Below are 12,597 nucleotides of genomic sequence, written 5' to 3'. Positions count from 1 at the left end.
AAATCTGAAATTTTAGCTTTTTATCTCATCCTGTTTGTGATTTATGAGGGTTTGAAATTTCAAAAATTGACCATTTTGAACTACACAAAAACCTTAAAAGCTCAGACCAGCATTGAGATGCGTCAAAACTAAAGACACCAATCTCTTCAGAACCTCATGGGCTTTAGTATGATATATCACAAGATGGACTTACTTTAAAATTTAAATTTAAGTTACAAAATTTTAAAAAGTGATTAAAAATTAGTATGATTAACCATTTTTAAAAAGATTGCTTTCATTATTTTATATTTCTAAGATCTACCTGCAAAACTTCAACTTGGGATCTCAACAGGATCATATTGGAAAAAATGCTTTGTACATACATGTCTGCCTCATTGGGTTCTATATGGGATAAATGGGTCTTCATGCGGTAAAATATAACAGAAGAAACAAGACTTCAAACTATAACATCAGTTACTTCAGGCATTTCTTTAGAAAGTTATGCAATTAAAAGGTATCTGAAATGCTAGTCAGGCTTTTCTTTTGAAAATGTGTTCCAAAGCAGAGTGATAGAATTACTGCTTTGAAAGAATTATTGTTAGTACTTCATTTCATGAACATTAAAACAAAATTCATATAAAACAAAATTATGTCCCAATAAGGTAGACATGTATGTACAAAATATTTTTTCCAGTGTGATCCCATTGAGGTCCCAATATGAAATTTCACAGGTAGATCTTAGAAATATTAAATAATCAATACAATCTTTTTGAATTTCTTAAATCATATTAATTTTTAATCACTTTTTAAAATTTAAAATTTTGTAATTTAAATTTTAAAGCAAGTCCATCTTGTGACATATTATATTAAAGCCCGTGAGGTTCTAAAGAGATTGGTGTTTTTAGTTTTGACGTATCTCAATGCTGGTCTGAGCTTTTAAGGTTTTTGTGTAGGCCAAAAAGGTCAATTTTTTGAAATTTCAAACCCTCATAACTCACAAATGGGATGAGATAAAAAAAGCTTTAAAAAAATTGATTTAAACTTATTTTTGATCATTCAACAAGCGTACAAATTATTAAGAAAATTGGATGACATGAGGGGGGGAAGTTGGATCACTTGATATGGAATGACTCCCCCTCTCTAGTGTGTGCTTTGTGTCGGAGGAGTAATGCCTATTTAACAGAGTTCAGACATACAGCAGTTTAATATAGTAAGTGGCAACACCTATTTAATGCAGTTCAGGCATACAGGAGTTTAGGAGACGCTTTACATTATTGGTGCCTATTTTGAAATTTATTCAGGTACCATAAATCACAGAAGCCCTCCCAACACTTATGCCATTTTCTTTTTATCACAAGTTCTTCATCAGTAGATTTTCAAAAGATATTCAGTTTTCATTCCTTACCCTAGTGTGAAAGACCTGAACCTGTTCTACTTATCGGCTATCACCAAGGTTTGGGTAACCCGGTGCTTGTTGGACTACCAGAATAATTGTTGATGTTAAGAGAACCAAGAAAAAGTGTTATATCTGTAACAGAAAAACAGAGTTACCAGAACATATAAAGCAAAAATTTCTCTAACTGATGACTAACGGTAGTTTCAGAATTGAACTACACTTTTAGGCACTGCTTAAAATTGGGAAGACAAAGTTTTCTAAGAAACTTGACCTTTAATATTGTATGATCTTTAAGGCCTTAATATTCACCAGCACTTACATACATACATGCTTAACTTATATGCATGTAAGAATTTCAAATGTGGTTTTCCATGGTATGTCATGTAATTTCAGAGGAAAGCCTTTCCTTGCCCTCTGCTGTACATTGTAAAGGCCTTTGGCTATGCACAATAAATTGATCGAAGTTGAAATTTGCATGCAGAAGTTTGCAGATTAGCATTTCACTTAAAAATCTAATTTTCGATTTTATTTGGTATGATAACATGGGGATCAATGGAAGCAAACTGGAGTAACTGAAAATTGTATTATTTTAATATAAAATTGAATTAACAAGGTTTTTATTTCCTGAAAGTGTAGGTGGGTTTGTGCATTTCCTCCTTGTGTGATATTGAAGTTTGGAATTTTAAAAAAGCAGCTTTTATTTTTCTGTGGAGACTAACAGTCCTAGGGTAAGATGGAATCACAACTCCTCCCCACCCTTCCCCTGCCACCATGTAGAAGTATTATATAACAAACATCCATTATTTGTTTAAAAAACAAAACAAATGAACAACAGCAGACTGCTGCAATTTTCAGGTCTACAAAATGACCTTTTGTATACGCTATCAAAATATTCTGCATAATATTTATCCCTGTGCAGTTATTAACATATATACAGAATATTGTTTCTTAATAGAAAGCAATATACATATAGGAGAAATCTAGGAGAAAAAGAACACTCTGTGTGTGTGTGTGTGTGTGTGTGTGTGTGTGTGTGTGTGTGTGTATTCCTCAGTGTTCCTCTTCATTCCAGATTTACCAAAAATTCGCCTCAACTCAATTTTGTAGTTTTTAAAAATCCTAACATTCAGCAGAAATAAAAGACAGACAGATCATAGACTGGGATCTGAAGAGATGCTTAGGTTCTGGTCCCAATCCATTTGAGTTCCCTCTTACAAACCGCTCTTGAAACTACTCGCTGTTTGCCATGCGGAAGAGAGAGGGGCTGCTGTCTGAGGTAAAAGACTGAATTCTAAACCCCTTTTCCACGGGGTATAGAACCACTAGTTTCATGGTTCTTTGGATCCTCGCCAGAGTAACAAATATACAAAAAAGGCCTTGAATTAACTCTTTTAGCCAACTGATTAATCCAGGATTGTAATATATCATATTGTAATGATGCATTATGTTGCGCACGCACGCACACACACAAGCAAAGGAATGTAAACAGACAGAAGGCACGAAAAGGCCCCAATCCATTCTCTGAATGAGACAGAAGTGAGAAGTTTCATAATTCTGTCATCAGCAGTCTTTTCATCAACTTTTCTCGCTCAAGTTCCCGCCTTAGAGTCTCAGCACTGTGGAATTAATGAACACACAAAGCAGTTATGGGCAGAAGATGCTGCAGATTTCTGTTAAAATAATTAACATTCCAGTAACACCAACCATAGAGAAAGGTTGCTTTTTGATCAAGTAAAACATCCTGAAAATATTCCACTGCGTAAGAAGAAATGTGACTCACATTGTGAGTTTAGTAACAAATACTCACCCAATCAAATCTCTTCCAGCTGCTTCTTTCCCCTGAGGGCGCTAATGATCTACTGAGCTAGAGTAAGCCTAGAGCATAAACTAATAGGGTTGTATTCAGTGGGAACTTTGTGCATAGGTCTCCAAGCGCTGCTTACCCCCATTTTGGATGGGTGACAACTGCAGCTTCTTGCAGTCCTACACTATCCCTGGGCTGCCAGATCATGCAGGGCCAGATGTTAATCCCCCCCCCAGCTGGCTGCATTGCGTTATGGGATTGCCTGTCAAATCTCTTGGTTCAAATGACCCCTAGTAGGCAGAGCATCACTGGTGGGCCATGAGTCAGACGCTCCCACTTGGCTCCCTCAGTGACAATAAAAGCCGATCACGTCAGTGACCCTCAGCATGGTCAGCAGAAGAGCCCCCACCCCCCACCCACCCCCCGGTTAGGCTACAGTGCTTTTGTTTAACCATCTTTTCCTTTCTAGGTCAATGTCAATTGTATTAAGTCTAACCATATTTATTTTACAGGTAGGTTCTAACAATGTCTTTCTTTCTTGTACTGCCTGACCTTGCTATGGTTACCAATGGTTGCCATATTTGGAGCTGAGAAGCAATTTGCCTGCAAACAGATGGACTCCGTTTGCAGGTTTTGCCTTCCCCACAGCAAAATGTCACATAGCAAAATGGGTGAACTGGTGCATCACCCTGAGTGGAACCTGCAACATACTTGGGGTACCCCATTAAAGGGGTCTTGGTGGAAATCTCTGTCCAGTAGCCAAGTGTGGGGCAGACAGGTCATAGAGCTTCCAGCAGCAGCCTGAGTGCTGCAAGCCTTTCCAATAATATACAGATTGATCTGGTTTCTGATCAATAGTATGCCCCACTTCCTTATGACTGTGCCTGTAGTGTGAAGGAAATCTATATGCAGAGGGACTTTCTAGTTCGCTTTATGGCCTATTAGACTCTTGGAATTTAATTTTTGCTAGAGTTTGCATGTAGAAGTGTTGGTATGAACAGAGGAGAGCAAGAAGAGAGAGGCAGAGATGTGTTATCTTTGAAGAGGAAATGGCAGTGGAGAAACCTATGAAACAGAGGTAAAAACAAGCTAAGCTGGGTCAGAGAAGCAAAGAAACAGGAAAGGGTTGAAGGACTCAACAAGGAAACAAGGTGGGTATGACAATAGGAGGGAATTGAGAAAGAGCGGTCCAGAAAAGGACTAGCTAGCCAGTCCTTCCTCCGAGGTAGAAAGCAGACAAAGGCTTCTGGGGTCAATTACCTCACGGGCGGAACAAAGAATAGGAATACAGTGGTACCTCGGGTTAAGTACTTAATTCGTTCCAGAGGTCCGTACTTAACCTGAAACTGTTCTTAAGCTGAAGCACCACTTTAGCTAATGGGGCTCCCGCTGCTGCCGGAGCATGATTTCTGCTCTCATCCTGAAGCAAAGTTCTTAACCTGAAGCACTATTTCTGGGTTAGCAGAGTCTGTAACCTGAAGCGTATGTAACCCGAGGTACCACTGTACATAGAAAGTGCAACAAAGGGTTTTCTATGATGAGATGCAGCCACTTAGGAAAGTGATGCTAAGATGGGGAATTAGCAGGGGCTCCTTGGGCACAGACTGGCACGCCCATCTCTTTCAGTCCTGGAAAGCATCAGCTGCTGAGGAAGAGAAATCTGGATCAGGAACGGCTTGACCATTCGCTACCACACCATTTTCTCTTCTCTGCAGCTGCTGTTTGGCCTTCCACAGAAATGTTTGTGTACCGTTATGAACACACAACTTTTCCTTAACAAGGCAAATAGTAGCTGTTGGGTTGGCAGCAACTTTCATTAGAAAAATTGGGTGGGAGTGAAAGGTTAAGCTACCCTCCCTGTTTGCCATAGGCCCAATCTAGAACAGTCCTTCTGCAGTTGCAATGCACCCATTCGTTCTATCATCTTTTAAACATGAGACCATTTTTGGAGGCCAGTGTGCAGGCAAGTGTGAAAGGCTCACCACTAGCTATCCCTGGAGAAACCTTGGGGCTCTGAGGACCCCGAGACTCGCAATGAGGCAAGTCTCATAGCTATCTATTCACTTGGGGTTCTGGCTCCCCCCCCCCCCATATAACCCCTGACAATCTACCTCTGCAATAGGGCCACCTTTGGCAGGAAAAGAACAAGATTCCTCCCCCCTGATGTTCATGATACTTCACAAATAATATAAGGCTACTTCTAGAAAATGACACAGAAGAAGGGATGACATCACAGCAGAGGTAAGCAAGGAAAAATATCTAGCTTGTGCACTTCCAAGTACTTGGCATAAGTTACCATACACTGTGGAGATAAAAGTAAATGAGGTGGCAAGAATTCTGGAAGGCAGTTCCATGGATAAGAGGCAGCAGGTGAGAAAAGGTGTAGTTTAAGGGGGAGAGAGACCTTCAGTGCCTCAGGTGATGGGAATTGGGCAAGCAAACATCACAGGGAGGGATTATATCTGGACAGAAGAGATGGGGCATTTTAAAAGCTAGAATGAGAAATATGAGCAGGAGGGCATTGAGACAGATAAGAAATCCATATAAGGATTTAAGGAGGGTTAGAGGAGAAACAAGAAAGGTGTGGCACTAAATTGCATCTAGAGCTGAGTGGACCAAGGTGAGAAGATGGAAGAAAAGAGAGGCAAAGATTTCAATAGTTTGAGAGTCGTTTAGAATGCAAATCAAAGAGGCTTCACCAAGACGGAGAAGAAGGGCTGTACTTTTGTGTAATGTTGTAAAGGTATAAGTTAATATGGGAAAGTGTGGCAGTTGTGGGGGGCATTTTGAAGGGTTACTGCTACAGTAAACACTGATTAATACCCATTTGTATGGAAGAAATCAAGATTTTCATTGACATGGAAACACTGCCCTGATTTAACATCTTCACACCATCCCTTATCAGGTTTCTCAGCCGACAGGTTGTCATAGCAACTTAAATATAATTAAGCATGAATATTCTGAAGAAGAGACAATGGCTGATGAGGGCTTGTGCATGTGGGAAGCCCAGGCAGAACAGCAGCGCCTTCCCTCTTCCTTCCCTGCCCCCAGGCTCTTGCTCTGCTTCCTCGACCCACATCTGAAAACAGGCCCCATGAGACACGCTTATTGACTGGTGAAAGACTTCAGAAAGTAAGCCACATAATACTTCCGTGGAAGGTTGAACAGTACCTGTCTGCCAGAGAAATTGGTTTGTGAGATGAATAGATGGTCTGCACCGTTGGCGTCGGAAAGGTTCCCACCAGAGACTTTGTCACAGATCTTGGGGCAACTGGTGATAACATCTTTGGAGATGACTGTACTACACAGCATTGTAGCTTGTTGTCTATGAATTCTGCCTACAAAGGAGCATAAAAGAAAAAAATAGGTTTGCTATATCTTTCCCTGTTCCCATTTCATCCACACATTCGATATCAGCAATGGTCTTTTAAAAAAAGGGCGCAGCTAGATGTCAAAAGGCCATTGAGCCAAAAAGCTATGATCATAATGATTGTGATGAAGAGGACCATCCATATTTTTAGGCAAAGGTTCCTCAGCATAGTGCACTTGTTGAGGATAAAATTCAACTTCATTAGTTTTTACAAACCTTTACAGAGTTCTAAGTATAAAGTCTCTCCTAAATTCTGTAATAAATTCTGACACTTTTAACTGACAATTTTGTCAGGCTTAAAACTGATTTCCCCAAACCACCTGCTACAATGAACCCTAGGAGAAAGATGCTATGGGTGGTAGTCAACTACCCTGTTTTACTCAGAGTAGACCCATTGAAATGATTGACATGAGCAAGAGAGGCCCATTGATTTCAATAGAACTACTCTGAGTGAAACATAGTTGAATACCACACCCTATATCAACATGTAGAATTTGAAATTTTAGACTAGTGATAAACAGTTTCATTTATGGTACGACATTGGGAATGTATGGGGACAGCATTGGGGGGCCTGGGACTCAGGGTCTGCGTGGCTGGGCATCTGCTGAGGGTCCATACTCCAGCAGGGGCTGACTGACCAGGCTTGCTTGCTCTCCTGGCCATTGCAAGCTGCTTGTTCATCTGCCTCTCAAGTTTGGCCCAGACAACAGTGGTCTGGAAAAAGAGCAGAAGTTGCTGCTGCTGCTACTTCCTTGCTCACTGTTACTCTGCCTGGCAATGGAGCAAACAGCAATGAGGAAGAGGAGCAGCAGCAACAACTGGTGTCAATGGCAGTGAAGAGGGAGACTTGCCGAGAGAGAAGGGCCCTTGGCAGGTGCCTGACCCAAAGGCCTTCTAAAAGCTGGATCCAGCAATGGTGCCAGCACCTTGGGGGGAGGGGGAGGGTGTTCAAATGGGTGATGGGGAGGCGTTCTTGCAGATGGCACACCCAGGGGACAGCAGCTGAGCTGCAAGCCCAATGGCAGCTTTCCAGAGCCTTGACGTGCTCAAGGAGCTTCTGCTGTTTTATCTGAACAAGGCCAAGATATTCGCTCTGCTCTTCACACCTTATTCCAAAGTATATCAAATGCTGAAGTTGGCCATTGTCAAAGGAGAGGGAAATCTGAAATTGTGGGGCACATGCACAAACACATATATACATGCATGGCCAAGCAACCCTTTTGCTCCCAAGGGCACATTGGGTGGTGGGGACTCAGCACTCATAGATGTAGGCAGTACAGACATATAAAAGCACACACCTGCTCACCCTCGCAGACACACACACACAGAGAGAGAGAGAGAAACAAGGGCAGGTGTGCAATGGGCAGGGATATTTTGTGCCTTCCCTGACGACTGGTGCTGGGAAGAGTTGAGGAGTGTGCTGATCCTACCAGCAATCCCATCGCGTATCTCCCCCTACTCCTCAGCTGATTGGTGCTAGCAACTGCACTTCTCTCAGCCTGTTTGGTGGGCTGAGGAGAGCATGGTTGCAATGAGAAGGAAGACACAAGGAGAGAGTCATTCCCATGTAACTTCCTAACCATGTAAATCACGTTCCCACAGTCAGCCCTGTAGGGTTCAGCTGCCTTGCTGTAATGAGAAGCGAGAAACTGGTGGTGTAGTTCTGGATACTTACTGATCTGACAGTGATTACAATAAATGTGCAGTAATTGCAATTTATGAATGTTTCAGAAAAGCCAGCAACCAGTAACTGTTAAAAAAAAACCCCATCCCAGATTGTTTTGGTTTTTGTAGTGATCATCTGTGCAAACCCACATATGTGTGCTGTGCAAGGAAGATTGTTTGCGGATTTCTAGAGCTAGGTTAGCATTTTGACTGGAAACCCAACTCCATGCATATGCTCAAGGGGGGGGGGGCATGGTTCCTGTCTTCCTGCTCAGTTCCTAACAGACTGTAGCCCTGGCTATATATGCAAACACAGAGCAAGAGCAGGACAACAACGCCACCTGCAGCAGGAAAGGAGGGCTTCCAACCGGATGATCAATACTTACAACAAGCCCACCCAGTCTTCAGCTGGCTGCAGAGTTCCCAGTCAGGCTCTCCTTATGATGTCTGTTGTACAGCAGCAGGTGCAGTTTGGGGGGAACAGCCTCCTGGGCCAAACTGGGACGTATGCCAAGTCTAATTTGGCCCATTGGCCAGAAGCTCTCCATCCCTGGGCTTGAAGTTCTAGCCATGGAGTCTGAATTTATTTATTTATTTATTACACAGAGTCACAGTCTAAGTATGGAATGTAGGAGGGTAGCAGACTGTCAAAGCAGTCTTTACAAAGTGCCATGAAGGCTGCTCCTGGGACTGCCAGGGTGCAGAAATAGACAATGTTTGATTCAACACTTCTGAAAACATAAGATTTGCTGCCTTTATCTGTCCCCACCCTTAGGGGAAACACACAGGTTCCTTGGTAGGTGGAAAACAGATGCAAAGAGGAACTGTGCAGTTTTTATATTAATAAAGCTGGGCATTAATTTTAGGTGATGTATTGGATTAAAAAAGGTCAGTGGAAGCCAAATTGGAAGCCAAACCAGATCGCTTTGCTTAGTGGCTGAAGGAAATGCTCCCTTGGATAATCAAGTTCCATCATAAGATAGAACAAGATACTCTTTGCCCATTTGGGGATCCTGCTGTTGAACAACTAAACTCAGTATCCAAGTCGCACCAAAAAACAAAGCTATACCTCTTACATCATCATATAAAGAGACTCAGCAGAGGAATATGTAAGTACCATGTTACAGACTGTAAAACAACTACATGGTATTGTGGAAGAAATCAAGGGCTAACACACAGTAGCATTAATATGCTATGTCTCTGACACATTACTCTCACATCACTGCTTACCAGTGTGCTCCCACTACTAGTTTCTGAAGCTGCATTCACACCATGTTAGCCACAGTCCATAACGATCCTGTCGTTTCATGACAAATACTGCTGTGTGGTGCATCCCCCCACCCCATCAGCCACAGTTCAAGTAGAAAACTCAAACCACATCCCTTTCATATTTAAGAATGGTGTGATCATTTGAGACAGCCATCATGCATGTGCAGATTGGTGTGCACACACAGATGACAGCTTTGTGAATGGAAATTCAAGGTGGGCTGTTGCAGAGGCCCCCATGACCCTCTACAACACTCCGGAAATGTGTCTGGAAATGCGGCAGGGAAAAACTATTTTGCTGTGTTTTAAGCTCCTAATGTGAACATGCCCTCTGTGCCCTATAGTGTTCTCATTATCATCCTTGAGGCCAGAGCTGATCTAGGCAGATTAAGAGATAAAGCAGGAGGAGAAAGCAGGGTGTGTGTTTTTGCCGCCAGAAAGCAGAGACACCTGAAAAAGAACTATTTAATTTGGAAAACTGAGCAGCAGAAACATCTAAATAGACAAAGAAGAAGTCAAGGTTGTAACAGATGGGTCCCCATGTGAAGTATACTATAGGATGGGGGGGGCGCATCTACAAGCTGCATAACATAACAAGCAGCCAGGTATTGACTTCAGCACAAAGGACAAGATTCTTCTAGCAGATGGAAAATCCTAATCACAGAGATTATGTTGCAACACACCATCAAAGTGGACAGATCAGATTTTCATGAAATATGTCTTCTTTGTCCCAGGCTAAGAGGGAAACCCTTGTTAGCACCCTTGAGGGAAATGCCTTGTCAGCAACTGTCTCATAGTGTACTCGCTCCCATATAACTGGACTCAAAAGGTGTGTGTTACTTGTTGGATCAGTGCCTTAGCTTGCTTAGCCAGGCTGTTGAGACTCTTGATCCTTTTTGCCTATGTACCATCATGGGTGCAGCCAGGATTTATTTTTTGGGGGGAGGCATTATCCTGGGGGGCAGAACTGAGTTATCTGGTCAGTTAGTTAAGATGGGGGGACAACTGCCCCCCTGGCTACCATACTGATTTCAGCATTAAGTATTTTGGCAGGAGCTATACTCTGAGTTCTTCACGCTCCAGTGAGAGTCAGGACAGCTACCACCAATCTTTCAGTATAATTCCTTAAAAAAATGCCCTCCCTAGTTAGGTGCTTTTGCCTCCATCATTATTAATTTTCAGGATGAACTTGTAAACAGCCTTGGCAGCTGAAGAAAAAGTGACTGAGATGCAGTGGAAAAAGTGATATAGAGAATAATCCATGTGAAATTGCAACGGTCAGTAATTAAAGATAAAAAGGTAAACTGGCTATGTGGGTACTGATTGGGCTGGAGTTGTCTCCAATAGTCCACCACCCTAGAAGCAAGGGGGAAAGACCTAATAAACGCCTGCCTAGTTTGAGCTCTGAGAATGCAGCCACTGTGGGGGTGCAGGAACCACCTTGAGCATAGCTGAGCATGGCTTGGGCTTCCCACCGAAGTGTTAGCCTAGCTCTATGAAGTTCTGGTGACATAATATGCAGGCACAGAGATAATATGTGAAACTGCTCAGAGGCCATGAAGAAGAACGAGAGGAAGAGCTGTTTCTCTCTTTATAAACCCAGTTCTTAAAGGAATATAAGACGAACGTAGAAGAAAAAACTCATGCTGACTTTTTAAAATTTGCTCTTTAAGAACAACAATGTTATAAAAGAAAAAGAAAAAACCACAAGAGCTTTTTTTATAAGCCAAAAATGAGACACTTTAAATAAAGAAGCATTGAAAGGATATATACACATATTGGCAACCAAATGTGACTAAGCATGAGAGCAAAACATTCACACTGAGAAGCTGAATTGCAGGATCTGTCCATCCTTTAAGTGCAGTTATTTCCAGCAGGGGTTATAAAGTGCTGGTGAGCATAGAACAATTTGGGTGTTAAGAAAACTGAAAGAGAAAGTCCCCAGTACTGGACTTCATGTATAATATATTATCAGATATGTATACATACCATCATACATAATGGTATCTGTTTGCCATTCAAAGTTGCTTAAAATAAAGCTGGGTTGAAATAGAAGGTACAAAATCCCAACCTTCACCTGTCTGCAGTGATTTTTCACACCCCTTTGAAAAAGCAGGTGGAACTGTTTGTGAAAGGAGGGGTGTCAAGGGAAGAGGCAGCAGCAGCCCCCCCCCCCCCCGACAAGACAATACAGCTGACATCCAGCCAGGCCTAATTGAGTGGTTGGGGCCAAATGTAGATCACGTGCCCATTGATATGTGCATCCAAATCATATTCATTCATTTGATTTGATTTTTATAATTTCTGTCCTGCCACATGAAACATAATTAAAAACAGCACTATTACAGAAAAAGGAACCAAGATAAAACACAGAGCAGTAATATGATCCAGGTTTAAGCTTTGCTTGAAAATACAACAATGAGAAGCCTTGTGTGATTTAAATGGTCTTTCTCTAGTGCCCGAAAGACACCAGGAAGGCATTTCAAAACTGAGAAGCCACAACTGAAAAAGCCCTTTCACGTGTTCACAACCATCTGATGTCTAGACTGAAGTCTAGAAGTGTGTGTGTGTGTGTGGGTGTGGGTGTGAAATGAAGCTCAGAAAGGCCTGGGAAACAAGGTTTTTAGCCAGTGGGCTTATGTGGGAGGTGTCAGTTCTTAAGGCAGTCTGGTTCCAAGCTGTTTAACGCATCTGAGGGTGCATCTCACTGAAAGTAACGCAGTGCAGATGAGTCCCATACTCAGATCCAAATACAAATGCCGTTTTGTGCTGCATTACATTCAGTGGAATATGCATCCTTATCCATATTGTGCCCCAACTAGTCATGCAAAGCTGCATGAGGTTTGAGCTAGATAATTGTGAAAGTCTTGCTAGGGGGGACAAAACCACCCCGTCACGGCATCGGCCCAGATGTTTCAGCATAGTACTGCCATAAACTAAAGAAAAGACCATGGCCACGTGCAGTTATTAGAAATGGCTAAAGTTGTGGAGATGTTGCCCCTTACACTGGATAAGATGGGATTGCACCTCTATGCTCCAGATATCAAGTGTGTATCTGTATCTTTCTTCATGGCTGCAGACTGTGGAAGGAGCAGGAAGGTTCTCTGGCAACCACGG

General features: G+C 42.2%; 1 protein-coding gene across 3 annotated transcripts in view; it reads right to left on the bottom strand.

Annotated features, from left to right (window-relative positions):
* Positions 1 to 2,642: 2,642 nt before the first annotated feature.
* EPB41L4B (erythrocyte membrane protein band 4.1 like 4B) overlaps positions 2,643 to 12,597 on the bottom strand; it is a 140,559-nt gene continuing 130,604 nt past the window's right edge. Inside the window, exons 22-23 of one of the 3 annotated variants that reach the window (XM_077917670.1) lie at positions 6,351 to 6,517; positions 2,643 to 2,991 (exon numbers count right to left, since the gene is read on the bottom strand). In XM_077917670.1, coding sequence (XP_077773796.1) covers positions 2,922 to 2,991; positions 6,351 to 6,517 — 237 coding nt within the window. In that variant the 3' untranslated portion in view covers positions 2,643 to 2,921. The remainder of the gene's footprint in view (positions 2,992 to 6,350; positions 6,518 to 12,597) is intronic. The other 2 variants (XM_077917669.1, XM_077917668.1) reach the window with 2 other exon arrangements.

The sequence above is a fragment of the Podarcis muralis genome, chromosome 13, assembly GCF_964188315.1.
Source record: "Podarcis muralis chromosome 13, rPodMur119.hap1.1, whole genome shotgun sequence".
Lineage (NCBI taxonomy): Eukaryota > Metazoa > Chordata > Lepidosauria > Squamata > Lacertidae > Podarcis > Podarcis muralis.
Note: the sequence above shows the minus strand (reverse complement) of the source record. Positions and strands in the feature narration are given on the sequence as shown.